This window comes from Ascaphus truei, chromosome 23 (assembly GCF_040206685.1).
Source record: "Ascaphus truei isolate aAscTru1 chromosome 23, aAscTru1.hap1, whole genome shotgun sequence".
Classification (NCBI taxonomy): domain Eukaryota; kingdom Metazoa; phylum Chordata; class Amphibia; order Anura; family Ascaphidae; genus Ascaphus; species Ascaphus truei.
The window spans coordinates 7356852-7384431 of record NC_134505.1 but is presented as its reverse complement, the minus strand read 5'-3'; the positions used below and the strand labels follow the sequence as shown (position 1 = coordinate 7384431).

Here is a 27580-nt window from a genome sequence, read left to right as displayed (position 1 = left end):
AACACAAGGGCTCATGCTGGCCCTTGAGGACTGGCATTGGCCACCCTGTAATAGGGGATCTGCGGTGTCCCAGCACAGAATGGTTACTCCGACTGCGTCTCCGCCCCGTGATATTTAAGGGGACCATTTATTGGGTAGTGTGTTACGGGGGCTGTGCGTTTGCCATCCTCTGTATCAACATACTGTCAACACCCATATACTTCCCCTATATCAGATAGCAGAGGATGGACGCATGTCTTCTCAACCTCATCTGTGTCACTTCCCGACTCCCGCCCGGCGTCATTATACTCGTCCCCCCTCGGGTATAAACGGTTTAAACCCTCGTTTTCGGATCCACGAACCGAAGACGGAACCACACAGATGTTTTTTTGACAAAAATCCCCCCCAAAAAAATACCCAAAACAAAAAGATCTTTTATTGGAACGCATCTGAACATCAGATATGCTCTGGCTTCAGCTGGGTGGGAACGTTGTGCATCTCTAATATATATGGTATCAAAAAACCCCGAAAAGTCACACGGGACATGAGCGGAAGGGACCCCAGAAACGAGGGATGGGGGGGGGGGGGGGCGCTGCCCATAAGAGAAAGCGATCTCAACTCTTAAAATGGCTGGGTGGAACAGTCTTGGCTGCCGATTAACTGCCCGTGCGTAGCTTTTGGTGTTACCTCCTTAAAGCCCCAATTCCCCCCCCTAACTACCCTGAAGGTTTTTTTTTACAGGGTTGGACTCAGGGGTGTGAGGTTCTCCAGAGTAGACCTGCGATATTTTCAGCTCCGGGGGAACCCTCGGCGACAGATTTAACCGGTGACGTTACCTTCGTCACTTCCTGGTTTGTGCCAACAGGAAGTCGCAACCGATGAGGTCGCAACCGATGAGGTCGCAACCTCCTATTGGCCAGAGATCCCACCGCCATTTTGTATCCCCCCCCCTCCAACCCCCCTCCCCGAGAGAGATCTGATTTAAAAAAGGCAGCCGAAGATTACCCAAAGAGACCCATTTCAAAGCCCTACATATAACTTTCACCTTTAAGGGACCGTGTTTGGTACCAGCGCGAGTTACAAGCCCCACACTGCCATCTGCTGGGCTTACAGCGTGTCTACACCAAGGCCCCCCCCCCCCCCCCGTCAACAAACACTCCGGCAAAAGGGCCACGCAACAGCGTCTCTGTGACGCCGCCAGGCCAGAGCGCGCCCGGGTTAACCCCTTCCCTGCCCCCCCCCCCTCTCTGTCCTCCCTCCCCGGTGAGTTGGGTCAAACGGGTAACGTTGCCCCAAATACTACCCAACGTTGAACCCATTAAATCGCTGGACAGACGCCTTCAGCCGCATGGGGTGGGAGACGGGCAGAGACGTTGGGGAAGGGGGGGTGGGATGGTGGGGGGGGGGGTTAGTCGAAAAATCTTCAAATGCAAAAACGCGTTGTAACGGAAGAAAGAAAAGAAAAACGTTTATTATTCCTCCTCCCCCCCCCCCCCGCCCTCTCCCGCCCGCCCCCCCACACACAAAAAGAAATGATACTAAGAAGAGGTCCATCACTCCTGTCACAAGGTCTTTCTAGGGCCGGCGGATCCCTCTGGGTCTGCGGGGGAGGGGAAGAGAGAAGACACGGTTACACACAGGAGTCAGGCGACCGTGGGACGTTAACACCCCCCCCCCCCCCCCCGTCTTCGTGCTTACAGACCGCGAGCTCACGGGGTCGAGTCGCGCTCACAAGGGCTAGTGGCTGCTGACCCAAGGTTGCCACCGTCTGCTCCGTGTGAGGATGTTATTTTTGGCCGTGGAGGGGGTTTGGCAGACATTGCATGGGGGGGGGAGGAGGGCACGGGGGCGGTCAGATCTGACGACATCGCTCTGCGGCCCGGCAGAAGCCGTAGAACTCTCTACGCCGTCCGTGGAACGAGCCGCAGACGTGACGGGAAGGAGAGACTGGGGGGGTTCCTGTCCCTGCCACCCACCGCCAGGAAAGAGAGCCACCCCACAGTACCACGCCCCTGTCACCCTGCAGGAGAGACACCCACAGGTCCCCATCCAAGGACAACCTTGAAATGGTCTCTCCCGCGTGTGTTCCTCACCACATGGGATGAAGTTACCACACAATCCCCTCTCCTGTCACCCCCCCCCCCCTCTAATTTAACACCCCCCCCCCACAAGCACCCCCCAGTCCGCCCCCCAGTACCCACCTATGTCAGTTTCTTGGCTTTGTTGTACAGGGAGTCGACCACTTTACTCATATTTTGGATGGTCTCCAGGGCGGCTTCGTACGTCTTATCGACGGGGGGCTCGTCGAAAATGATCAGGACCCCTTCGCCCTGGTCCAGAATCCCTGCGGGGGGAAGACAAGGAGAGGGTTACACACCCACACAAGGAAGAAACCCAGTAGTGTGCGAGGTCCCTCCGTGGGGGAATGGAAGGGTAGCCCGACTGCTGCAGTGCCTCGCTGCAAAGTTAATCTCATGCCACACCCCCAATGAATAAAGTGAACGCTTTGATGTTCAGTACTAAAAACGGTTGTCGGGTATGGTTAACCCCTCCCCCCTCCCTCGCCCCCACGGTGAGCCGCCATCTTCAGTGGTCTGCGTCTCTGTGCCGTCAACAAACATAGCCGCGCTAAAAGCAAAGATGCGACCGCTTTGGCTTTTTATGAAACTGGGCGGTTTCTTAAGAGGGGAGAGTTTGCCAATCAAGCGTTTTCTTTACCCCAAGACCACCCGATCCTTATCAGGGAGCCGATAAAGTGAAGGGGGAGAGAGAGCTTTGCCTGTGCAAACTCCTGTTGAATGCACAGTGATGGTCAAAAAGGGAGCCGGGGAAACTCTGCTGACGGAGTTTACGAACCAACATTAAAAATAAAAAATACTTATAGGTGTCGGATTTAGGTAAATAAAATAATCACCCAGCTGTGACCCCTTAACCCTGTCACTGCCATTAGTACACTTTGCCCCTAGGAGGGACTGACCCCTTAACCCTGTCACTGCCATTAGTACACTGTGCCCCTAGGAGGGACTGACCCCTTAACCCTGTCACTGCCATTAGTACACTGTGCCCCTAGGAGGGACTGACCCCTTAACCATGTCACTGCCATTAGTACACTGTGCCCCTAGGAGGGACTGACCCCTTAACCATGTCACTGCCATTAGTACACTTTGCATCTAGGAGGGACTGACCCCTTAACCATGTCACTGCCATTAGTACACTGTGCCCCTAGGAGGGACTGACCCCTTAACCATGTCACTGCCATTAGTACACTTTGCCCCTAGGAGAGACTGACCCCTTAACCATGTCACTGCCATTAGTACACTTTGCCCCTAGGAGGGACTGACCCCTTAACCATGTCACTGCCATTAGTACACTTTGCCCCTAGGAGGGACTGACCCCTTAACCATGTCACTGCCATTAGTACACTTTGCCCCTAGGAGGGACTGACCCCTTAACCATGTCACTGCCATTAGTACACTTTGCCCCTAGGAGGGACTGACCCCTTAACCATGTCACTGCCATTAGTACACTTTGCTCCTAGGAGGGACTGACCCCTTAACCATGTCACTGCCATTAGTACACTTTGCCCCTAGGAGGGACTGACCCCTTAACCCCGTCACTGCCATTAGTACACTTTGCCCCTAGGAGAGACTGACCCCTTAACCATGTCACTGCCATTAGTACACTTTGCCCCTAGGAGAGACTGACCCCTTAACCCTGTCACTGCCATTAGTATACTTTGCCCCTAGGAGGGACTGACCCCTTAACCATGTCACTGCCATTAGTACACTTTGCCCCTAGGAGAGACTGACCCCTTAACCATGTCACTGCCATTAGTACACTTTGCCCCTAGGAGAGACTGACCCCTTAACCATGTCACTGCCATTAGTACACTTTGCCCCTAGGAGGGACTGACCCCTTAACCATGTCACTGCCATTAGTACACTTTGCTCCTAGGAGGGACTGACCCCTTAACCATGTCACTGCCATTAGTACACTTTGCCCCTAGGAGGGACTGACCCCTTAACCCCGTCACTGCCATTAGTACACTTTGCCCCTAGGAGAGACTGACCCCTTAACCATGTCACTGCCATTAGTACACTTTGCCCCTAGGAGAGACTGACCCCTTAACCATGTCACTGCCATTAGTATACTTTGCCCCTAGGAGGGACTGACCCCTTAACCATGTCACTGCCATTAGTACACTTTGCCCCTAGGAGGGACTGACCCTTTAACCATGTCACTGCCATTAGTACACTTTGCCCCTAGGAGGGACTGACCCCTTAACCATGTCACTGCCATTAGTACACTTTGCCCCTAGGAGAGACTGACCCCTTAACCCTGTCACTGCCATTAGTACACTTTGCCCCTAGGAGGGACTGACCCCTTAACCATGTCACTGCCATTAGTACATTTTGCCCCTAGGAGGGACTGACCCCTTAACCATGTCACTGCCATTAGTACACTTTGCCCCTAGGAGGGACTGACCCCTTAACCATGTCACTGCCATTAGTACACTTTGCCCCTAGGAGAGACTGACCCCTTAACCATGTCACTGCCATTAGTACACTTTGCCCCTAGGAGGGACTGACCCCTTAACCATGTCACTGCCATTAGTACACTTTGCCCCTAGGAGAGACTGACCCCTTAACCCTGTCACTGCCATTAGTATACTTTGCCCCTAGGAGGGACTGACCCCTTAACCATGTCACTGCCATTAGTACACTTTGCCCCTAGGAGGGACTGACCCCTTAACCATGTCACTGCCATTAGTACACTTTGCCCCTAGGAGGGACTGACCCCTTAACCATGTCACTGCCATTAGTACACTTTGCCCCTAGGAGGGACTGACCCCTTAACCCTGTCACTGCCATTAGTACACTTTGCCCCTAGGAGGGACTGACCCCTTAACCCTGTCACTGCCATTAGTACACTGTGCCCCTAGGAGGGACTGACCCCTTAACCCTGTCACTACCATTAGTACACTGTGCCCCTAGGAGGGACTGACCCCTTAACCATGTCACTGCCATTAGTATACTTTGCCCCTAGGAGGGACTGACCCCTTAACCATGTCCCTGCCATTAGTACACTTTGCCCCTAGGAGGGACTGACCCCTTAACCATGTCACTGCCATTAGTACACTTTGCCCCTAGGAGGGACTGACCCCTTAACCATGTCACTGCCATTAGTACACTTTGCCCCTAGGAGGGACTGACCCCTTAACCATGTCACTGCCATTAGTACACTTTGCTCCTAGGAGGGACTGACCCCTTAACCATGTCACTGCCATTAGTACACTTTGCCCCTAGGAGGGACTGACCCCTTAACCCCGTCACTGCCATTAGTACACTTTGCCCCTAGGAGAGACTGACCCCTTAACCATGTCACTGCCATTAGTACACTTTGCCCCTAGGAGAGACTGACCCCTTAACCATGTCACTGCCATTAGTATACTTTGCCCCTAGGAGGGACTGACCCCTTAACCATGTCACTGCCATTAGTACACTTTGCCCCTAGGAGGGACTGACCCTTTAACCATGTCACTGCCATTAGTACACTTTGCCCCTAGGAGGGACTGACCCCTTAACCATGTCACTGCCATTAGTACACTTTGCCCCTAGGAGAGACTGACCCCTTAACCCTGTCACTGCCATTAGTACACTTTGCCCCTAGGAGGGACTGACCCCTTAACCATGTCACTGCCATTAGTACATTTTGCCCCTAGGAGGGACTGACCCCTTAACCATGTCACTGCCATTAGTACACTTTGCCCCTAGGAGGGACTGACCCCTTAACCATGTCACTGCCATTAGTACACTTTGCCCCTAGGAGGGACTGACCCCTTAACCATGTCACTGCCATTAGTACACTTTGCCCCTAGGAGGGTCTGACCCCTTAACCATGTCACTGCCATTAGTACACTTTGCCCCTAGGAGAGACTGACCCCTTAACCCTGTCACTGCCATTAGTACACTTTGCCCCTAGGAGAGACTGACCCCTTAACCATGTCACTGCCATTAGTACACTTTGCCCCTAGGAGAGACTGACCCCTTAACCATGTCACTGCCATTAGTACACTTTGCCCCTAGGAGAGACTGACCCCTTAACCCTGTCACTGCCATTAGTACACTTTGCCCCTAGGAGAGACTGACCCCTTAACCATGTCACTGCCATTAGTACACTTTGCCCCTAGGAGGGACTGACCCCGTAACCATGTCACTGCCATTAGTACACTTTGCCCCTAGGAGAGACTGACCCCTTAACCATGTCACTGCCATTAGTACACTTTGCCCCTAGGAGAGACTGACCCCTTAACCATGTCACTGCCATTAGTACACTTTGCCCCTAGGAGAGACTGATCCCTTAACCATGTCACTGTCATTAGTACACTTTGCCCCTAGGAGAGACTGACCCCTTAACCATGTCACTGCCATTAGTACACTTTGCCCCTAGGAGAGACTGACCCCTTAACCCTGTCACTGCCATTAGTACACTTTGGACCAGCCCTCGAGACCGGAGAGAGAACATGCGAGCTGAAACTCGATCCCCTCCTCACACTGCGCCTCGCTCGTCTGTGCGATGTAATCTCTCTGCCAGCATACGGCCGGCGGAATTAAAGAGCCCGTAATTAAACCCGGGATCTCGCCACCGCAGGGACAGATTAATCCCGGCACCCGGCAGCCTAAGCCTGTTACGTAACAGACCTTTCTAACCAGTCTCGGGAGTGTTCCTGCGGCTTTATCTCGTGCAGGCAGAGCGGTGTCTGAACGTCTGCGCAATAATCCCCCGCCGTCTGCCGGGAGAATGCGCACGGACTTACACTGGGCTATTTTCTTACATATACCGTATCCCGCTCCCTCATCTCGTCCAACAACGATTTGCAAGGAACAAAGAAACTCTTTTCCTTAATGAAGGTTGAGCGGGAGGCTTTTTATGTGGTTATTTCATTTAAGCCGTCATTATTAGGCCTCGGCCATGTTTGGCGCTTGCTGGCGGAAGCATGCTGACGCGCGCTCCCGCTCAGCACTGAGCCCCTACAGCCGCAATTAGAGCGGCTTTAGTAGGGGCTCACCTGCGCTTCCGCGCGCTTGCGGAAGCGCAGGTCTTAGGGGAATTTAAAATTCCCCCGCTTGCCGGCGAGACAGGCCGGTCACGTGAGCGGTTCGCCCAATGAGGGCGAACCAGCTCCGTGAATTCACTGGCCCGCCCCCGGCCAGTGACGCGTCCGCCCCCGGCCCCCTGACGGTCTGTCCCCCTTCTGCCCCGATCCATGTCTCCTGTGTGTGTGTGTGTGTGTGTGCATGTGCATTGAGTGTGTGTGTGTGTGTGTGTGTGTGTGTGTGTGCGTGTATGCGTATGTGTGCGTGTATGCGTATGTGTGTGTGTATGCATGTGCGTGTGTGTGCGTGTGCGTATGCATGTGTGTGTGTGCGTATGCATGTGTGTGTGCGTATGCATGTGTGTGTGCGTATGCATGTGTGTGTGTGTATGCATGTGTGTGTGTGTGTATGCATGTGTGTGTGTGTGTATGCATGTGTGTATGTGTATGCATGTGTGTATGTGTATGCATGTGTGTGTGTGTGTATGCATGTGTGTATGTGTATGCATGTGTATGTGTATGCATGTGTGTATGTGTATGCATGTGTGTATGTGTATGCATGTGTGTGTGCGTATACGTATTTATGTGTGTGTGTATTTATGTGTATGTGTATTTATGTGTGTGTGCATGTGTGCGTGTGTGCATGTGTGTGTGTGTGCATGTGTATGCATGTGTGTGTGTATATGCATGTGTATGTGTGTGTGTGTGTGTGTGTGCGCGCATGTGTGTGCATGCGTGTGTGTTTGCGTGTGTGCATGTGTGTGTGTGCATGTGTGTGCGTGTGCATGTGTGTGTATGCATGTGTGTGTGTGTATGAGTGTGTATGTGTGTGTATGTGTATGCATGTGTGTGTGTGTGTGCGTGTGTGTGTGCATGTGCGCGCGCGTGAATATATTTATCAGTTGTACAATGTTAATAAATAATTTATTCTCACGTCTTTTTTTTTTAATTTTTAAAATATTATATAATACGCACGCACGCACGCACGCACACACACACACACACACACACACACACACAGTGATACCCGCCTCCCAAGCGCGCTTGCCGTCTCCTCTGCCAGGACAGCAAAAAGCTCCTGGTAGCGCGAGCGGCAGCAAGCGAAAGCGAGCAGCAGCACCTAAGCGCTTACTATGTCTCAGGCCTAAGGGTGTTTGTCCGATACTGGGGTGCACTTTGTTATTGATATAGTGCACTCACAACCCATCACTAGGGGGTCACACTTTTTACACATTTCTTTCTCTGTGGATATCTGGTGTGTTATTACTGTTAATGCAGCTCAACCCCCTTATAACGCGGTGCTTGGGGTCCAAAGAAAGACACCGCGTTATAAGCGTATCGCGTTAGAAATAATGTACCATTGTATGCGTTGCACAATAAAGTATTTAAGACCCCAATAACCGTGTTGTAAAGTATTCATAAATATGATAAATTGGGAGCCACGCTTGCATCGTGATATAAGCGGATCCGCGTTGTAACGGATCACGCTATAACGGGGTTGAGCTGTATATACTGTTGCTAGCGCCAGTCCTGTTGCTCTTTTCTTCGGTCTTACTGTAGGGTGGTGCGGTGGTTTCCCGTGGCTTACCGTGAAATTTCTTATCGAGGATCATCTGCGATAGTTTCCGTTCCACTTCGGGCTGAAAGAAGGGGACAGGAGGGAGTCGGAAAGCGCGCCCAGAAAAAACGTCGCTACGACAAAGCACACAGTACCATGGCATCGGGGGGCCGGTCTCGTGAGGTTGTAACAGTGTCAGGTGGGGGGGGGGGGGGGGGCGGGGGTCAGGTCTTGGTCTCTGAAGTGGAATTGTAGACGCTGAAGCTCCGAGAGCCTGGCCTCTGAAGTGGGAGACACGTGAAGGTTCAGAGAGGGGGGTCGGCGAGTAGACGTCTCTTACCTTTGACAGCTTGATGAGACTGGAGATGTGGTCGATCTAAAGATGGAAATAATTCTAATTTATCGTTGGAAAAAACACCCTGAAAACTCATGTTCATGGAAGACTAGCTAACGTCTCTCCTCTCCCCAACCCCAACGGGACCAGTCCCCACGCTATGTAACACCCCCTAACATCCCCACCCCCAAACCTTAATGGGACCAGCTGTGCGGCTGGACCAATCCCCACGCTATGTAACACCCCCTAACATCCCCACCCCCAAACCTTAATGGGACCAGCTGTGCGGCTGGACCAATCCCCACGCTATGTAACACCCCCTAACATCCCCACCCCCAAACCTTAATGGGACCAGCTGTGCGGCTGGACCTGTCCCCACGCTATGTAACACCCCCTAACATCCCCACCCCCAAACCTTAATGGGAGCAGCTGTGCGGCTGCACCAGTCCCCACGCTATGTAACACCCCCTAACACCCTCACCCTCAAACCTTAATGGGACCAGCTGTGCGGCTGAACCAGTCCCCACGCTATGTAACACCCCCTAACATCCCCACCCCCAAACCTTAATGGGACCCGCTGTGCGGCTGCACCAATCCCCACGCTATGTACCACCCCCTAACATCCGCATCCCCAAACCTTAATGGGATCAGTTGTGCGGCTGGACCAATCCCCACGCTATGTAACACCCCCTCACATCCACACCCCCAAACCTTAATGGGACCCGCTGTGCGGCTGGACCAGTCCCCACGCTATGTAACACCCCCTAACATCCGCACCCCCAAACCTTAATGGGACCAGCTGTGCGGCTGGACCAGTCCCCACGCTATGTAACACCCCCTAACATCCGCACCCCCAAACCTTAATGGGACCAGCTGTGCGGCTGAACCAGTCCCCACGCTATGCAACACCCCCTAACATCCACACCCCCAAACCTTAATGGGACCAGCTGTGCGGCTGGACCAATCCCCACGCTATGTAACACCCCCTAACATCCACACCCCCAAACCTTAATGGGACCAGCTGTGCGGCTGGACCAGCCACCACGCTATGTAACACCCCCTAACATCCACACCCCCAAACCTTAATGGGACCAGCTGTGCGGCTGGACCAATCCCCACGCTATGTAACACCCCCTAACATCCCCACCCCCAAACCTTAATGGGAGCAGCTGTGCGGCTGCACCAGTCCCCACGCTATGTAACACCCCCTAACATCCCCACCCCCAAACCTTAATGGGACCCGCTGTGCGGCTGCACCAATCCCCACGCTATGTACCACCCCCTAACATCCGCATCCCCAAACCTTAATGGGATCAGTTGTGCGGCTGGACCAATCCCCACGCTATGTAACACCCCCTCACATCCACACCCCCAAACCTTAATGGGACCCGCTGTGCGGCTGGACCAGTCCCCACGCTATGTAACACCCCCTAACATCCGCACCCCCAAACCTTAATGGGACCAGCTGTGCGGCTGGACCAGTCCCCACGCTATGTAACACCCCCTAACATCCGCACCCCCAAACCTTAATGGGACCAGCTGTGCGGCTGAACCAGTCCCCACGCTATGCAACACCCCCTAACATCCACACCCCCAAACCTTAATGGGAGCAGCTGTGCGGCTGCACCAGTCCCCACGCTATGTAACACCCCCTAACATCCCCACCCCCAAACCTTAATGGGACCCGCTGTGCGGCTGCACCAATCCCCACGCTATGTACCACCCCCTAACATCCGCATCCCCAAACCTTAATGGGATCAGTTGTGCGGCTGGACCAATCCCCACGCTATGTAACACCCCCTCACATCCACACCCCCAAACCTTAATGGGACCAGCTGTGCGGCTGGACCAGCCACCACGCTATGTAACACCCCCTAACATCCACACCCCCAAACCTTAATGGGACCAGCTGTGCGGCTGGACCAATCCCCACGCTATGTAACACCCCCTAACATCCCCACCCCCAAACCTTAATGGGAGCAGCTGTGCGGCTGCACCAGTCCCCACGCTATGTAACACCCCCTAACATCCCCACCCCCAAACCTTAATGGGACCCGCTGTGCGGCTGCACCAATCCCCACGCTATGTACCACCCCCTAACATCCGCATCCCCAAACCTTAATGGGATCAGTTGTGCGGCTGGACCAATCCCCACGCTATGTAACACCCCCTCACATCCACACCCCCAAACCTTAATGGGACCCGCTGTGCGGCTGGACCAGTCCCCACGCTATGTAACACCCCCTAACATCCGCACCCCCAAACCTTAATGGGACCAGCTGTGCGGCTGGACCAGTCCCCACGCTATGTAACACCCCCTAACATCCGCACCCCCAAACCTTAATGGGACCAGCTGTGCGGCTGAACCAGTCCCCACGCTATGCAACACCCCCTAACATCCACACCCCCAAACCTTAATGGGAGCAGCTGTGCGGCTGCACCAGTCCCCACGCTATGTAACACCCCCTAACATCCCCACCCCCAAACCTTAATGGGACCCGCTGTGCGGCTGCACCAATCCCCACGCTATGTACCACCCCCTAACATCCGCATCCCCAAACCTTAATGGGATCAGTTGTGCGGCTGGACCAATCCCCACGCTATGTAACACCCCCTCACATCCACACCCCCAAACCTTAATGGGACCAGCTGTGCGGCTGGACCAGCCACCACGCTATGTAACACCCCCTAACATCCACACCCCCAAACCTTAATGGGACCAGCTGTGCGGCTGGACCAATCCCCACGCTATGTAACACCCCCTAACATCCCCACCCCCAAACCTTAATGGGAGCAGCTGTGCGGCTGCACCAGTCCCCACGCTATGTAACACCCCCTAACATCCCCACCCCCAAACCTTAATGGGACCCGCTGTGCGGCTGCACCAATCCCCACGCTATGTACCACCCCCTAACATCCGCATCCCCAAACCTTAATGGGATCAGTTGTGCGGCTGGACCAATCCCCACGCTATGTAACACCCCCTCACATCCACACCCCCAAACCTTAATGGGACCCGCTGTGCGGCTGGACCAGTCCCCACGCTATGTAACACCCCCTAACATCCGCACCCCCAAACCTTAATGGGACCAGCTGTGCGGCTGGACCAGTCCCCACGCTATGTAACACCCCCTAACATCCGCACCCCCAAACCTTAATGGGACCAGCTGTGCGGCTGAACCAGTCCCCACGCTATGCAACACCCCCTAACATCCACACCCCCAAACCTTAATGGGACCAGCTGTGCGGCTGGACCAATCCCCACGCTATGTAACACCCCCTAACATCCACACCCCCAAACCTTAATGGGACCAGCTGTGCGGCTGGACCAGCCACCACGCTATGTAACACCCCCTAACATCCACACCCCCAAACCTTAATGGGACCAGCTGTGCGGCTGGACCAATCCCCACGCTATGTAACACCCCCTAACATCCCCACCCCCAAACCTTAATGGGAGCAGCTGTGCGGCTGCACCAGTCCCCACGCTATGTAACACCCCCTAACATCCCCACCCCCAAACCTTAATGGGACCCGCTGTGCGGCTGCACCAATCCCCACGCTATGTACCACCCCCTAACATCCGCATCCCCAAACCTTAATGGGATCAGTTGTGCGGCTGGACCAATCCCCACGCTATGTAACACCCCCTCACATCCACACCCCCAAACCTTAATGGGACCCGCTGTGCGGCTGGACCAGTCCCCACGCTATGTAACACCCCCTAACATCCGCACCCCCAAACCTTAATGGGACCAGCTGTGCGGCTGGACCAGTCCCCACGCTATGTAACACCCCCTAACATCCGCACCCCCAAACCTTAATGGGACCAGCTGTGCGGCTGGACCAGCCACCACGCTATGTAACACCCCCTAACATCCACACCCCCAAACCTTAATGGGACCAGCTGTGCGGCTGCACCAATCCCCACGCTATGTAACACCCCCTAACATCCTCACCCCCAAACCTTAATGGGACCAGCTGTGCGGCTGGACAAGTCCCCACGCTATGTAACACCCCCTAATATCCCCACACCCCAAACCTTAATGGGAGCAGCTGTGCGGCTGGACCAGTCCCCACGCTATGTAACACCCCCTAACATCCGCACCCCCAAACCTTAATGGGACCAGCTGTGCGGCTGAACCAGTCCCCACGCTATGTAACACCCCCTAACATCCGCACCCCCAAACCTTAATGGGACCAGCTGTGCGGCTGGACCAGTCCCCACGCTATGTAACACCCCCTAACATCCACACCCCCAAACCTTAATGGGCTCAGCTGTGCGGCAGGACCAGTCCCCACGCTATGTAACACCCCCTAACATCCACACCCCCAAACCTTAATGGGCTCAGCTGTGCGGCAGGACCAGTCCCCACGCTATGTAACAGCCCCTAACACCCACACCACCATACCTTAATGGGACCAGCTGTGCGGCTGGACCAGTCCCCACGCTATGTAACACCCCCTAACATCCCCACACCCCCAAACCTTAATGGGACCAGCTGTGTGGCTGGACCAATCCCCACGCTATGTAACACCCCCTAACATCCGCACCCCCAAACCTTAATGAGACCAGCTGTGTGGCTGGACCAGTCCCCACGCTATGTAACACCCCCTAACATCCTCACCCCCAAACCTTAATGGGACCAGCTGTGTGGCTGGACCAGTCCCCACGCTATGTAACACCCCCTAACATCCCCACACCCCCAAACCTTAATGGGACCAGCTGTGTGGCTAGACCAGTCCCCACGCTATGTAACCCCCCTAACACCCTCACTCCCAAACCTTAATGGGACACGCTGTGCGGCTGGACCAGTGCCCACGCTATGTAACACCCCCTAACATCCCCACCCCCAAACCTTAATGGGATTAGCTGTACGGCTGCACCAGTCCCCACGCTATGTAACACCCCCTAACATCCCCACCCCCAAACCTTAATGGGAGCAGCTGTGCGGCTGGACCAGTCCCCACGCTATGTAACACCCCCTAACATCCCCACCCCCAAACCTTAATGGGACCAGCTGTGCGGCTGCACCAGTCCCCACGCTATGTAACACCCCCTAACATCCCCACCCCCAAACCTTAATGGGACCAGCTGTGCGGCTGGACCAGTCCCCACGCTATGTAACACCCCCTAACATCCCCACCCCCAAACCTTAATGGGACCAGCTGTGCGGCTGCACCAATCCCCACGCTATGTAACACCCCCTAACATCCCCACCCCCAAACCTTAATGGGACCGCTGTGTGGCTGGACCAGACCCCATGCTATGTAACACCCCCTAACATCCACACCCCCAAACCTTAATGGGACTAGCTGTGCGGCTGGACCAGTCCCCACGCTATGTAACACCCCCTAAAACCCCCAAACCTTAATGGGACTAGCTGTGCGGCTGCACCAGTCCCCACGCTATGTAACACCCCCTAACATCTGCACCCCCAAACCTTAATGGGACCAGCTGTGCGGCTGCACCAGTCCCCACGCTATGTAACTCCCCCACCCCGGGGGAGGGGGCCTCCTCACCTGGATTCTGGAGAACGGCTCTATGTCCCGGATCAGGTTCTGTTCCAGCAGGTTGTCGTAGAGTTTGGCGAGGTGGGTGGTGATGATGGGGTCCTCCCTCAGCTCTGGTTTATAATCTGTCAGTGCCTGCGGGATGGGGGGGCAATCAGCACATAGGTGGCGAGCAACACCCCCCACCCCTATCAACACCCCCACCCGGATCACGACACTTCCTGGTGTAGTTACCGGGTTTAAATCTCCCATTCAGGGGAAACAAAATGGCGGGCAAACCTCAAGCCAATAGGAAGCTGCCACATCATCGTTGGCGGTTTCCAATTGGCCGGCCATTGAAATCCCCAGTAAGAACCAGGAAGTGAGACCAGTAACTTTAACTCTTGGGATTCCCAAAAGGAGGGGGTTTAGTTGGGGCAGGGGGCGGCCGCCACGACTATTAACCCCCGCCGCTGCCGCCCACCGACTCACCTTCTCGAAGTCGGCGAGCGACCGGTTCTTGCTGGCCTGCGCCACGCACTTCAACGCTTCGGTCTGGAAGAAAAGGACGGAAGGGGGGAACGGGTCAGGGGGGGGGGGCGGGGTTCCCATCGGGGCGGGACGCCAAACACGCAGAGCGAGAGCGCGGTAAGGCGGGGGGCGCCGCGGCTCTGACTCACCTGCCGGCCGGCGTGACGCAAGCCCAGCTTCCCGCTGACCAGGCCGTGCACGTCGTCGGGGCTGCGAGGGTAGGGGGGAGAAAGAGGATAGGGTGTATACGGAGAGCACTGGCCCGCAGAGCTGACAGTCTAAGTTCTTGCATGCAGGGAGATGCACCCACTTGCCCCACTGATGCCCTAACTCGTGTGGTGCCACGGGGAAGGCTTTCTACCCATTGCAAAGTGAAGCAGCAGGGGGGGACCCCGAAAGAGTGACCAGTTACTAGGGGTACAACAAATCAAGACCGTTCTGGTCACAAGCGCGCGCGCGTGTGTGTGTGTGTGTGTGTGTGTGTGTGTGTGTGTGTGTGTGTGTGTGTGTGTGTGTGTGTGTGTGTCTTCATGCTCTCTTTTTGCTACAAGCAATGTATTCTGGGTAAAAGCGCGTGCGGGGCGACAGAAATGTATTGTGGGTAAAAGCGTGTGCGGGGCGACAGAAATGTATTGTGGGTAAAAGCGTGTGCGGGGCGACAGAAATGTATTCTGGGTAAAAGCGTGTGCGGGGCTACAGAAATGTATTCTGGGTAAAAGCGCGTGTGGCTACAGAAATGTATTCTGGGTAAAAGCGCGTGTGGCTACAGAAATGTATTCTGGGTAAAAGCGTGCGGGGCTACAGAAATGTATTCTGGGTAAAAGCGTGTGCGGGGCTACAGAAATGTATTCTGGGTAAAAGCGCGTGCGGGGCTACAGAAATGTATTCTGGGTAAAAGCGCGTGCGGGGCTACAGAAATGTATTCTGGGTAAAAGCGCGTGCGGGGCTACAGAAATGTATTCTGGGTAAAAGCGTGTGCGGGGCTACAGAAATGTATTCTGGGTAAAAGCGTGTGCGGCTGCAGAAATGTATTCTGGGTAAAAGCGTGTGCGGCTACAGAAATGTATTCTGGGTAAAAGCGTGTGCGGGGCGACAGAAATGTATTCTGGGTAAAAGCGTGTGCGGGGCGACAGAAATGTATTGTGGGTAAAAGCGTGTGCAGCTACAGAAATGTATTGTGGGTAAAAGCGCGCGCGGGGCTACAGAAATGTATTGTGGGTAAAAGCGCGTGCGGGGCGACAGAAATGTATTGTGGGTAAAAGCGTGTGCGGCTACAGAAATGTATTCTGGGTAAAAGCGTGTGCGGCTACAGAAATGTATTCTGGGTAAAAGCGTGTGCGGCTGCAGAAATGTATTCTGGGTAAAAGCGTGTGCGGCTACAGAAATGTATTCTGGGTAAAAGCGTGCGGGGCGACAGAAATGTATTCTGGGTAAAAGCGTGTGCGGGGTCGACAGAAATGTATTCTGGGTAAAAGCGTGTGCGGCGACAGAAATGTATTCTGGGTTAAAGCGTGTGCGGCTGCAGAAATGTATTCTGGGTAAAAGCGTGTGCGGCTACAGAAATGTATTCTGGGTAAAAGCGTGCGGGGCGACAGAAATGTATTCTGGGTAAAAGCGTGTGCGGGGTCGACAGAAATGTATTCTGGGTAAAAGCGTGTGCGGCGACAGAAATGTATTCTGGGTTAAAGCGTGTGCGGCGACAGAAATGTATTCTGAGTAAAAGCGCGTGCGGCTGCAGAAATGTATTCTGGGTAAAAGCGTGTGCGGCTGCAGAAATGTATTCTGGGTAAAAGCGCGTGTGGCTGCAGAAATGTATTGTGGGTAAAAGCGTGTGCGGCTGCAGAAATGTATTCTGGGTAAAAGCGTGTGCGGCTGCAGAAATGTATTCTGGGTAAAAGCGTGTGCGGCGACAGAAATGTATTCTGGGTAAAAGCGTGTGCGGCTGCAGAAATGTATTCTGGGTAAAAGCGTGTGCGGCTGCAGAAATGTATTCTGGGTAAAAGCGTGTGCGGCGACAGAAATGTATTCTGGGTAAAAGCGTGTGCGGCTGCAGAAATGTATTCTGGGTAAAAGCGTGTGCGGGGCGACAGAAATGTATTCTGGGTAAAAGCGTGTGCGGGGCGACAGAAATGTATTGTGGGTAAAAGCGTGTGCGGCTGCAGAAATGTATTGTGGGTAAAAGCGTGTGCGGCTGCAGAAATGTATTGTGGGTAAAAGCGTGTGCGGCTGCAGAAATGTATTGTGGGTAAAAGCGTGTGCGGGGCGACAGAAATGTATTCTGGGTAAAAGCGTGTGCGGGGCGACAGAAATGTATTCTGGGTAAAAGCGTGTGCGGCTGCAGAAATGTATTGTGGGTAAAAGCGTGTGCGGGGCGACAGAAATGTATTGTGGGTAAAAGCGTGTGCGGCTGCAGAAATGTATTGTGGGTAAAAGCGTGTGCGGCTGCAGAAATGTATTGTGGGTAAAAGCGTGTGCGGGGCGACAGAAATGTATTCTGGGTAAAAGCGTGTGCGGGGCGACAGAAATGTATTCTGGGTAAAAGCGCGTGTGGCTGCAGAAATGTATTGTGGGTAAAAGCGTGTGCGGCTGCAGAAATGTATTCTGGGTAAAAGCGCGTGTGGCTGCAGAAATGTATTGTGGGTAAAAGCGCCTGTGGCTGCAGAAATGTATTGTGGGTAAAAGCGCGTGTGGCTGCAGAAATGTATTGTGGGTAAAAGCGCGTGTGGCTGCAGAAATGTATTCTGGGTAAAAGCGTGTGCGGCTGCAGAAATGTATTCTGGGTAAAAGCGTGTGCGGCGACAGAAATGTATTCTGGGTAAAAGCGTGTGCGGCTGCAGAAATGTATTCTGGGTAAAAGCGTGTGCGGCTGCAGAAATGTATTCTGGGTAAAAGCGTGTGCGGCTACAGAAATGTATTCTGGGTAAAAGCGTGTGCGGCTACAGAAATGTATTCTGGGTAAAAGCGTGTGCGGGGCGACAGAAATGTATTCTGGGTAAAAGCGTGTGCGGCTGCAGAAATGTATTGTGGGTAAAAGCGTGTGCGGGGCGACAGAAATGTATTCTGGGTAAAAGCGTGTGCGGGGCGACAGAAATGTATTGTGGGTAAAAGCGTGTGCGGGGCGACAGAAATGTATTGTGGGTAAAAGCGTGTGCGGCTGCAGAAATGTATTGTGGGTAAAAGCGTGTGCGGCGACAGAAATGTATTGTGGGTAAAAGCGTGTGCGGCTGCAGAAATGTATTGTGGGTAAAAGCGTGTGCGGCTGCAGAAATGTATTGTGGGTAAAAGCGTGTGCGGGGCGACAGAAATGTATTCTGGGAAAAAGCGTGTGCGGGGCGACAGAAATGTATTCTGGGTAAAAGCGTGTGCGGCTACAGAAATGTATTCTGGGTAAAAGCGTGTGCGGGGCGACAGAAATGTATTGTGGGTAAAAGCGTGTGCGGGGCGACAGAAATGTATTCTGGGTAAAAGCGTGTGCGGCTGCAGAAATGTATTGTGGGTAAAAGCGTGTGCGGCTGCAGAAATGTATTGTGGGTAAAAGCGTGTGCGGGGCGACAGAAATGTATTCTGGGAAAAAGCGTGTGCGGGGCGACAGAAATGTATTCTGGGTAAAAGCGTGTGCGGCTACAGAAATGTATTCTGGGTAAAAGCGTGTGCGGGGCGACAGAAATGTATTCTGGGTAAAAGCGTGTGCGGCTGCAGAAATGTATTGTGGGTAAAAGCGTGTGCGGGGCGACAGAAATGTATTGTGGGTAAAAGCGTGTGCGGGGCGACAGAAATGTATTCTGGGTAAAAGCGTGTGCGGCTGCAGAAATGTATTGTGGGTAAAAGCGTGTGCGGCGACAGAAATGTATTGTGGGTAAAAGCGTGTGCGGCTGCAGAAATGTATTGTGGGTAAAAGCGTGTGCGGCTGCAGAAATGTATTGTGGGTAAAAGCGTGTGCGGGGCGACAGAAATGTATTCTGGGTAAAAGCGCGTGCGGCTGCAGAAATGTATTCTGGGTAAAAGCGTGTGCGGCGACAGAAATGTATTCTGGGTAAAAGCGTGTGCGGGGCGACAGAAATGTATTCTGGGTAAAAGCGTGTGCGGGGCGACAGAAATGTATTCTGGGTAAAAGCGTGTGCGGGGCTACAGAAATGTATTCTGGGTAAAAGCGTGTGCGGGGCGACAGAAATGTATTCTGGGTAAAAGCGTGTGCGGCTGCAGAAATGTATTGTGGGTAAAAGCGTGTGCGGGGCGACAGAAATGTATTGTGGGTAAAAGCGTGTGCGGCTGCAGAAATGTATTGTGGGTAAAAGCGTGTGCGGCTGCAGAAATGTATTGTGGGTAAAAGCGTGTGCGGGGCGACAGAAATGTATTCTGGGTAAAAGCGTGTGCGGGGCGACAGAAATGTATTCTGGGTAAAAGCGTGTGCGGCTGCAGAAATGTATTCTGGGTAAAAGCGTGTGCGGCTGCAGAAATGTATTGTGGGTAAAAGCGTGTGCGGCTGCAGAAATGTATTGTGGGTAAAAGCGTGTGCGGGGCGACAGAAATGTATTCTGGGTAAAAGCGTGTGCGGGGCGACAGAAATGTATTCTGGGTAAAAGCGTGTGCGGCTGCAGAAATGTATTGTGGGTAAAAGCGTGTGCGGCTGCAGAAATGTATTGTGGGTAAAAGCGTGTGCGGGGCGACAGAAATGTATTCTGGGTAAAAGCGTGTGCGGGGCTACAGAAATGTATTCTGGGTAAAAGCGCGTGTGGCTGCAGAAATGTATTGTGGGTAAAAGCGTGTGCGGCTGCAGAAATGTATTGTGGGTAAAAGCGTGTGCGGCTGCAGAAATGTATTGTGGGTAAAAGCGTGTGCGGGGCGACAGAAATGTATTCTGGGTAAAAGCGTGTGCGGGGCGACAGAAATGTATTGTGGGTAAAAGCGTGTGCGGCTGCAGAAATGTATTGTGGGTAAAAGCGTGTGCGGCTGCAGAAATGTATTGTGGGTAAAAGCGTGTGCGGGGCGACAGAAATGTATTCTGGGTAAAAGCGTGTGCGGGGCGACAGAAATGTATTCTGGGTAAAAGCGTGTGCGGCTGCAGAAATGTATTCTGGGTAAAAGCGTGTGCGGCTGCAGAAATGTATTGTGGGTAAAAGCGTGTGCGGCTGCAGAAATGTATTGTGGGTAAAAGCGTGTGCGGGGCGACAGAAATGTATTCTGGGTAAAAGCGTGTGCGGGGCGACAGAAATGTATTGTGGGTAAAAGCGTGTGCGGCTGCAGAAATGTATTGTGGGTAAAAGCGTGTGCGGCTGCAGAAATGTATTGTGGGTAAAAGCGTGTGCGGGGCGACAGAAATGTATTCTGGGTAAAAGCGTGTGCGGGGCTACAGAAATGTATTCTGGGTAAAAGCGCGTGTGGCTGCAGAAATGTATTGTGGGTAAAAGCGTGTGCGGCTGCAGAAATGTATTCTGGGTAAAAGCGCGTGCAGCTGCAGAAATGTATTCTGGGTAAAAGCGCGTGCGGCTGCAGAAATGTATTCTGGGTAAAAGCGCGTGTGGCTGCAGAAATGTATTCTGGGTAAAAGCGCGTGTGGCTGCAGAAATGTATTGTGGGTAAAAGCGTGTGCGGCTGCAGAAATGTATTCTGGGTAAAAGCGCGTGTGGCTGCAGAAATGTATTGTGGGTAAAAGTGCCTGTGGCTGCAGAAATGTATTGTGGGTAAAAGCGCGTGTGGCTGCAGAAATGTATTGTGGGTAAAAGCGCGTGTGGCTGCAGAAATGTATTGTGGGTAAAAGCGCGTGTGGCTGCAGAAATGTATTCTGGGAAAAAGCGTGTGCGGCTGCAGAAATGTATTCTGGGTAAAAGCGCGTGTGGCTGCAGAAATGTATTCTGGGTAAAAGCGCGTGTGGCTGCAGAAATGTATTGTGGGTAAAAGCGCGTGTGGCTGCAGAAATGTATTGTGGGTAAAAGCGCCTGTGGCTGCAGAAATGTATTGTGGGTAAAAGCGCGTGTGGCTGCAGAAATGTATTGTGGGTAAAAGCGCGTGTGGCTGCAGAAATGTATTGTGGGTAAAAGCGCGTGTGGCTACAGAAATGTATTCTGGGAAAAAGCGTGTGCGGCTGCAGAAATGTATTCTGGGTAAAAGCGCGTGTGGCTGCAGAAATGTATTCTGGGTAAAAGCGCGTGTGGCTGCAGAAATGTATTGTGGGTAAAAGCGCCTGTGGCTGCAGAAATGTATTGTGGGTAAAAGCGCGTGTGGCTGCAGAAATGTATTGTGGGTAAAAGCGCGTGTGGCTGCAGAAATGTATTGTGGGTAAAAGCGCGTGTGGCAGGACTGTATGTGTTACAAGAGAGTGCTGATGTGCTTTAAACGTTTAACCGCAGAACGGCGTGGCTGTGATTTGTGCGTGTCTGACTATAACCGCCTCTCTCTCTGCTGGCTCATGGCCTGATTCTCGCCCTCTGAGAAGGGTGAACAGGAAACCAGTACCCCGACTTTTAGCCTGGAAATGGAATAGACGTGTTTTTGTTCTGTCTATCTTTTAGCTTATCTCTGCAAGAACCGACGCTCATTTGTGCAACTATCCAAACTGCCCGTCACGCCCGGAGCTGAACACTGACTGTATGAGAACGGCTTGGGATGTTTGCTAGAAAGATAAGGATAAGTTTCAGTGTCCGTGTCATCCAGACTCCGGTGCATCTCTCTCTCTCGCTGTAGCTGCGCAATAATAATTAAATAAAAAATAGTCTCTGGCAGACTGTTCTCCTAAAACGAGGGTGAAGCTTGCTTCTTCCACAGTGTGTGTGTGTGTACACACACACACACACACACACACACACACACACACACACACACACACACACACACACACACACACACACACACACACACACACACACACACACACACACACACACACACACACACACACACACACACACACACACACACACACACACACACACACATATATATAAAGGGAGGGGGTGTGACGGAGGAAGTGACCGGGGGGGGGGGGGAGAGAAGGGGTTCTCACCAGTTGAGCATGATCTTGCAGAGCAGCATGTATTTGAGCGCGGTGATGGCGCGGGGGCTGTCGATGGAGTCGTAGCCCTCGAACGCCTCGTAGAAATAAGAATACGCCGTCTTCCAATCCTTCTCCTCCGCCGCGTGAATAATACCTGCGGAGAGCGCACGTTTCAACGCCAACCAACCAAACAAACAAACCAACCCCACCCAACAAACCCAACGCAACCCAACAGACCAAACGCAACCCAACAGACCAAACGCAACCCAACAGACCCAACGCAAGCCAACAAACCCAACGCAACCCAACAAACCAACGCAACCCAACAAACCAACGCAACCCAACAAACCAACGCAACCCAACAAACCAACGCAACCCAACAAACCAACGCAACCCAACAAACCAACGCAACCCAACAAACCAACGCAACCCAACAAACCAACGCAACCCAACAAAACCAACGCAACCCAACAAACCAACGCAACCCAACAAACCAACGCAACCCAACAAACCAACGCAACCCAACAAACCAACGCAACCCAACGCAACCCAACAAACCAACGCAACCTAACAAACCAACGCAACCCAACAAACCAACGCAACCCAACAAACCAACGCAACCCATCCAACAAACCAGCCCATCCAACAAACCAACGCAACCCAACAAACCAGCCCAACCCAACAAACCAACGCAACCCAACAAACCAACGCAACCCAACAATCCAACGCAACCCAACAAACCAACGCAACCCAACAAACCAACGCAACCCAACAAACCAACGCAACCCAACAAACCAACGCAACCCAACAAACCAACGCAACCCAACAAACCAACGCAACCAAACCCAACAAACCCAACAAACCAACGCAACAAACCCAACAAACCAACGCAACAAACCCAACAAACCAACGCAACCCAACAAACCAACGCAACCCAACAAACCAACGCAACCCAACAAACCAACGCAACCCAACAAACCAACGCAACCCAACAAACCAACGCAACCCAACAATCCAACGCAACCCAACAAACCAACGCAACCCAACAAACCAACGCAACCCAACAAACCAACGCAACCCAACAAACCAACGCAACCCAACAAACCAACGCAACCCAACAAACCAACGCAGCCCAACAAACCAACGCAGCCCATCCAACAAACCAGCCCATCTAACAAACCAGCCCATCCAACAAACCAGCCCATAGTCTCAGTAACAAATAATAATAATGGTGCAGCTCCTCCTGTTAATCTCCCCCCCATGGGTGGGGAGCCAGGGGCCCCCCTGCTCCCCGAGATACGTACATGAGATGGGGCCGCGATGACCGCTGCCTCCAGGGGAAAGAAAATGGAGGTTTAATCCTCTAGTGGGCGGGTGAGTTCCTCAGGGAGCAGGGGGTCCCCGGAGCTGAAGCGCGGCTCTGCACCTGGAGACCCTCGGCTAAACACCTAACAGGGGTAGCACGTGGGACTGCGCCTTTAACAACGGCACGACTAATCTCTGCTTAGGAGACGGTGGCCAAAGAACACAGAGCAGGGGGAGCCCAAACTTTCAGGGGTGCCGACACATGGGCACACACTTGGCAGGTCACCGTCCTACTAGCCCCCCTTCCCACAAATCTCCCCCCCCCCTTCCTCCCACCCAACTCTCCCCCCCCTTAACTCACCCCCCATTCCCCACCCCAACTCTTCCACTCTCTTCCTCCCACGCAACTCTCCCCCCCTCCCCCCCATTCAACTCCCCCCCAGCTCTTCCGCCCTCCCTTCCCCCGCTCCCAACTCTTCCCCTGCTCCAAACTTCTCTCCCCCCCCTTCCCTCCCATGAGGAGAATGGCTTATCCCCGAGTACCACATTACAAATGGCGACCCCTGACCCGGGGGTTGGTGCTGTACCCGCCGCTGAGGCCATTCTCCGCCGCCCTTCCCCACCGGTGAATTTCCCTGGAGAATTACGCGCACCGGGACGGCGTTTCCGGCAGACACAGAACACGTCCCATCATCCTCCCCGGCCGCGGTCCCTACCTGACTGCATGTCCAGCGCGGCCTGCAGCTTGGGCGGGCAGTAGATGGCGTTGGCGGTGGTGCGGGCGGAAGTCAGCGCGGCGCGGGCTTTCGGGAGGTTGCTGAGGGCGTGGTAAGTCTTGCTCTCCAGCAGCTGCACCTCCACCAGCAACGCCTTGTCGTCCATCTTTTTCAGCTCCCGCAGCAGCTGAGAGCCTGGCGGAAGGAGGAGAGACACCAACTATGGAGACCCCTCTGTGAGAAATAAGACGCTACAAAAATCGCAGTCGCATGGAGGGAGTGACTAGAAGCGGGACGGCGGCCATCTTTAATACGCCGGATGTCCCAAGGCCAACGGGCGACCGTGATGTGAAAAGGGGTAAGCAAAGTAGAAGCCACCAACTGGAGCCAACGTTTGCCACCTGTCCAGGGGGGAATTGGGAGGCGCCCGACGCCCGCCGGAAAGAGAGAAAAAAAGAACGCCCGACCGGAAAGAGACCCGAACGCCCGCCGGAAAGAGACCCGAACGCCCGCCGGAAAGAGACCCGAACGCCCGCCGGAAAGAGACCCGAACGCCCGCCGGAAAGACACCCGAACGCCCGCCGGCTCACTTACCCAACTGCAATGCTTCTTGGTAGCGTTTTGTGTCCAGGTAGAGAGAGACCAGCCGAGCCTGAGGAGCAAACACAAGAGGACGTGCGGAGGATGACTACCCGGGGTGGTGGGACAAAGTCAACCGAGCTCCCTAAACCCCTATATATTCCCATCACACGTACGGGCGTCGATATGCCCGCCTTCTACCCGGAGGGAGGTGGGCACGGCCCGCGAGTGGGCGTTATATATTAAAACCGATGTATCTCTCCTAGAAGGATATTCAAAACGTAACGTTCGGAAGTTGTGTGCGTCGCGAGTAACAAGTCGCACTGTCCCCCCGGCCGCAATGAAATACGCCCAAGCGGGTTTCTACCGCGCTAAAATCACAGTGTGGCGCTACTGTCTCCACCTTGACATATGACACGCTCATGCCGCGTATCGCGATATGATGCAAGCCATTAAATGTGGGCGTTTCCAGGTAACGGGTTACATTTCCAAACAAACGCAGCCAAACCATTACATTAACCCCCACCCCCCCCCCCCATGAAGGAACCCAACGCTTTGGCGCGCTACGCGGACTGGCACTTTTGGCGCCCCATCTCGTGGTTGACTGGCCAGTTTTGACGCCAGCTGGCCCTTACCTCCAGCGCTTGGCGTAGGAAGGTCCTCTTCTCGGATTTGGCCCACTCGATACACTCCAGGCAAAGCTCCACCTGAGAGGACAGAAGCGCCCGATGGAGTTACAACTTCCCAGGCTCAATATACAGACCGGTCCGGCCCGGTGTATGTGCGCTCAGGACTTGTCCTGCACAACGGGCAACCCATCTACATCTCAACCAGCATCTGGCCGCTCCCACCTCACCAATGGCCAACCTCCCACCTCACCAATGGCCAACCTCCCACCTCACCAATGGCCAACCTCCCACCTCACCAATGGCCAACCTCCCACCTCAAGCCCTGCCCAGGGCCTGAACCCTCTTATCCCGTCCAGTCTCCCCCCCCCCACCTTTCAACTCCGGCCCAGTGTCACACCCCCCCCATCACCACCTGTCCAGTGCGTCCCTCCCCCACCTCCTGTCCAGTCTCCCCCCCCCTCCCCTCACCTCCTGTCCAGTTGCTGCTTCCATATCTAGGAACAAGTCCAGGAGGGACCGCACTAATCGGGCGGCTTTGGCCTTGCTGATGGAGTTCAGGAACGGGCGGACGTATTTCAGGAGACCTCCAAGCTCTGGGGGGAGGGGGGAAGAGACCGAGACAGAGATGGGGGGCGGCGGGGAGAGAAAGAGGAGAGAATTTATGAAACGTGCCACCATGTCTAGTACCACGACGAAGCGCTTATGTCATGGGGTTTCCACTCGTTGTTTAGGGGGGATCACGCTCTGTGCTTTAGTGGGGCACGGAATGGGGGGACCTCTTCCCGTGGGGGGGGGGGGGGGGGGTCTCGTGGTGGCCACCTCAGGAGCCGCTGCACCTCCACCACTAACCAGGGTTAGTGGGGGGCTTCTTGTCAGAGGTGGAGGTTCGGCTTTGTAAGCGCCCAACGTGAAGGTGCCCAATGAACATGGGGTGGGGGAGCGTTCCATAGGCAGGGAAAGATGAGGGGGGGAGGCTGCCTCCTGGGGGAGGTTAGGCAGAGATATATATACGGAGGGGGCAGACATATATATACGGGGGGGGGCAGAGGGGAGAGATATATACGGAGGGGGCAGAGGGGAGATATATATACGGAGGGGGCAGAGGGGAGAGATATATACGGAGGGGGCAGAGGGGAGAGATATATACGGAGGGGGCAGAGGGGAGAGATATATACGGAGGGGGCAGAGGGGAGAGATATATACGGAGGGGGCAGAGGGGAGAGATATATACGGAGGGGGCAGAGGGGAGAGATATATACGGAGGGGGCAGAGGGGAGAGATATATACGGAGGGGGCAGAGGGGAGAGATATATACGGAGGGGGCAGAGGGGAGAGATATATACGGAGGGGGCAGAGGGGAGAGATATATACGGAGGGGGCAGAGGGGAGAGATATATACGGGAGGAGAGGCCCCATAAGGCCTCTCCAGTCCTCAAAGTCCACCGCCAAGTATTAGAGATATCCCTGCTTCAGCACAGGTGACAATCAGTGGCTCAGTCCCCAATATCTTGCCCGGTGGTGGCCACCCCTGCCTTAAAGTGAGGTCTCCCCCCCCCCCTAGGGACAGTGTCCCCGTATCACTACTACCTGCGGCCTGCCCGGTCTTGGCCAGCAGCCCCCCCAGTTCCATGATGCTTTGCTCCTTGACGCGCACGGCCTCCTCGTCGCTCTCCTGGATGTCTCGCTTCACTGGAAGGGAAGGAGGGGAAGAATGGAGACGCTGATCCACACGGAGCGTACTGGCAACGCGGCTATACACTGCCTCGCAAGGGAAAGAACTCTCCTCCCGCTATCCCCAGGTCTCTCCCCCACCCCCACAAGGTCTCCTCCTCCCTCTTTCAACCCCCCTCCCAAGGTCTCCTCCCTCTTCCCCCCCCCCCAGTTCTCTGCTCTCCCAGCCCCCCCCCCCATAGCTCCTCTCTCCCAGCCCCCCCCATCTCCTCTCTCCTAGCCCCCCCATATCTCTCCTCTCCCAGCCCCCCCATATCTCGCCTCTCCAAGCCCCCCCCCCATATCTCTCCTCTCCCAGCACCCCCGGGTCTCCCCACTCCCAGCCCCCATATATGTCTCCCCTCTCCCAGCCCCCATATATGTTTCCCCTCTCCTAGCCCCCATATATGTCTCCTCTCTCCCTCCCCCCACATATGTCTCCCCTCTCCCTCCCCCCACATATGTCTCCTCTCTCCCTCCCCCCATATGTCTCCCCTCTCCCTCCCCCACATATGTCTCCTCTCTCCCCCCCCCCACATATGTCTCCTCTCTCCCTCCCCCCACATATGTCTCCTCTCTCCCTCCCCCCACATATGTCTCCCTCTCCCTCCCCCCACATATGTCTCCTCTCTCCCCTCACCTATAGAGTGCAGTATATC

The 27580-nt window shown here is 54.3% G+C and overlaps 1 protein-coding gene across 1 annotated transcript; it reads right to left on the bottom strand.

Annotated features, from left to right (window-relative positions):
* Positions 1 to 395: 395 nt before the first annotated feature.
* PSMD11 (proteasome 26S subunit, non-ATPase 11) lies at positions 396 to 27574 on the bottom strand. Its single transcript, XM_075580394.1, has 14 exons — positions 27562 to 27574; positions 26799 to 26900; positions 25680 to 25804; positions 25218 to 25289; positions 24598 to 24655; positions 24004 to 24198; positions 21992 to 22136; positions 15141 to 15201; positions 14953 to 15015; positions 14491 to 14616; positions 8974 to 9009; positions 8664 to 8715; positions 2181 to 2323; positions 396 to 1579 (listed from the first exon to the last, which is right to left on the bottom strand). The coding sequence occupies exons 2-13, from the start codon at positions 26839 to 26841 to the stop codon at positions 2181 to 2183; spliced, it is 1119 nt and encodes a 372-aa protein (XP_075436509.1). The 5' UTR covers positions 26842 to 26900; positions 27562 to 27574; the 3' UTR covers positions 396 to 1579.
* Between the last annotated feature and the right edge of the window lie 6 nt (positions 27575 to 27580).

What these genes read in the sequence shown, in the direction of transcription:
- PSMD11 (XM_075580394.1), bottom strand. Translation starts at nt 26,841, where the DNA reads ATGGAACTGGGGGGGCTGCTGGCCAAGACCGGGCAGGCCGCAG. An exon ending in CCAAGAAGCATTGCAGTTGG is followed by an intron (nt 24,199 to 24,597) that starts GTAAGTGAGCCG and finishes TCCTTCCGCCAG; the next exon opens with GCTCTCAGCTGCTGCGGGAG. An exon ending in TGCAAGATCATGCTCAACTG is followed by an intron (nt 15,202 to 21,991) that starts GTGAGAACCCCT and finishes CTACCCTCGCAG; the next exon opens with CCCCGACGACGTGCACGGCC.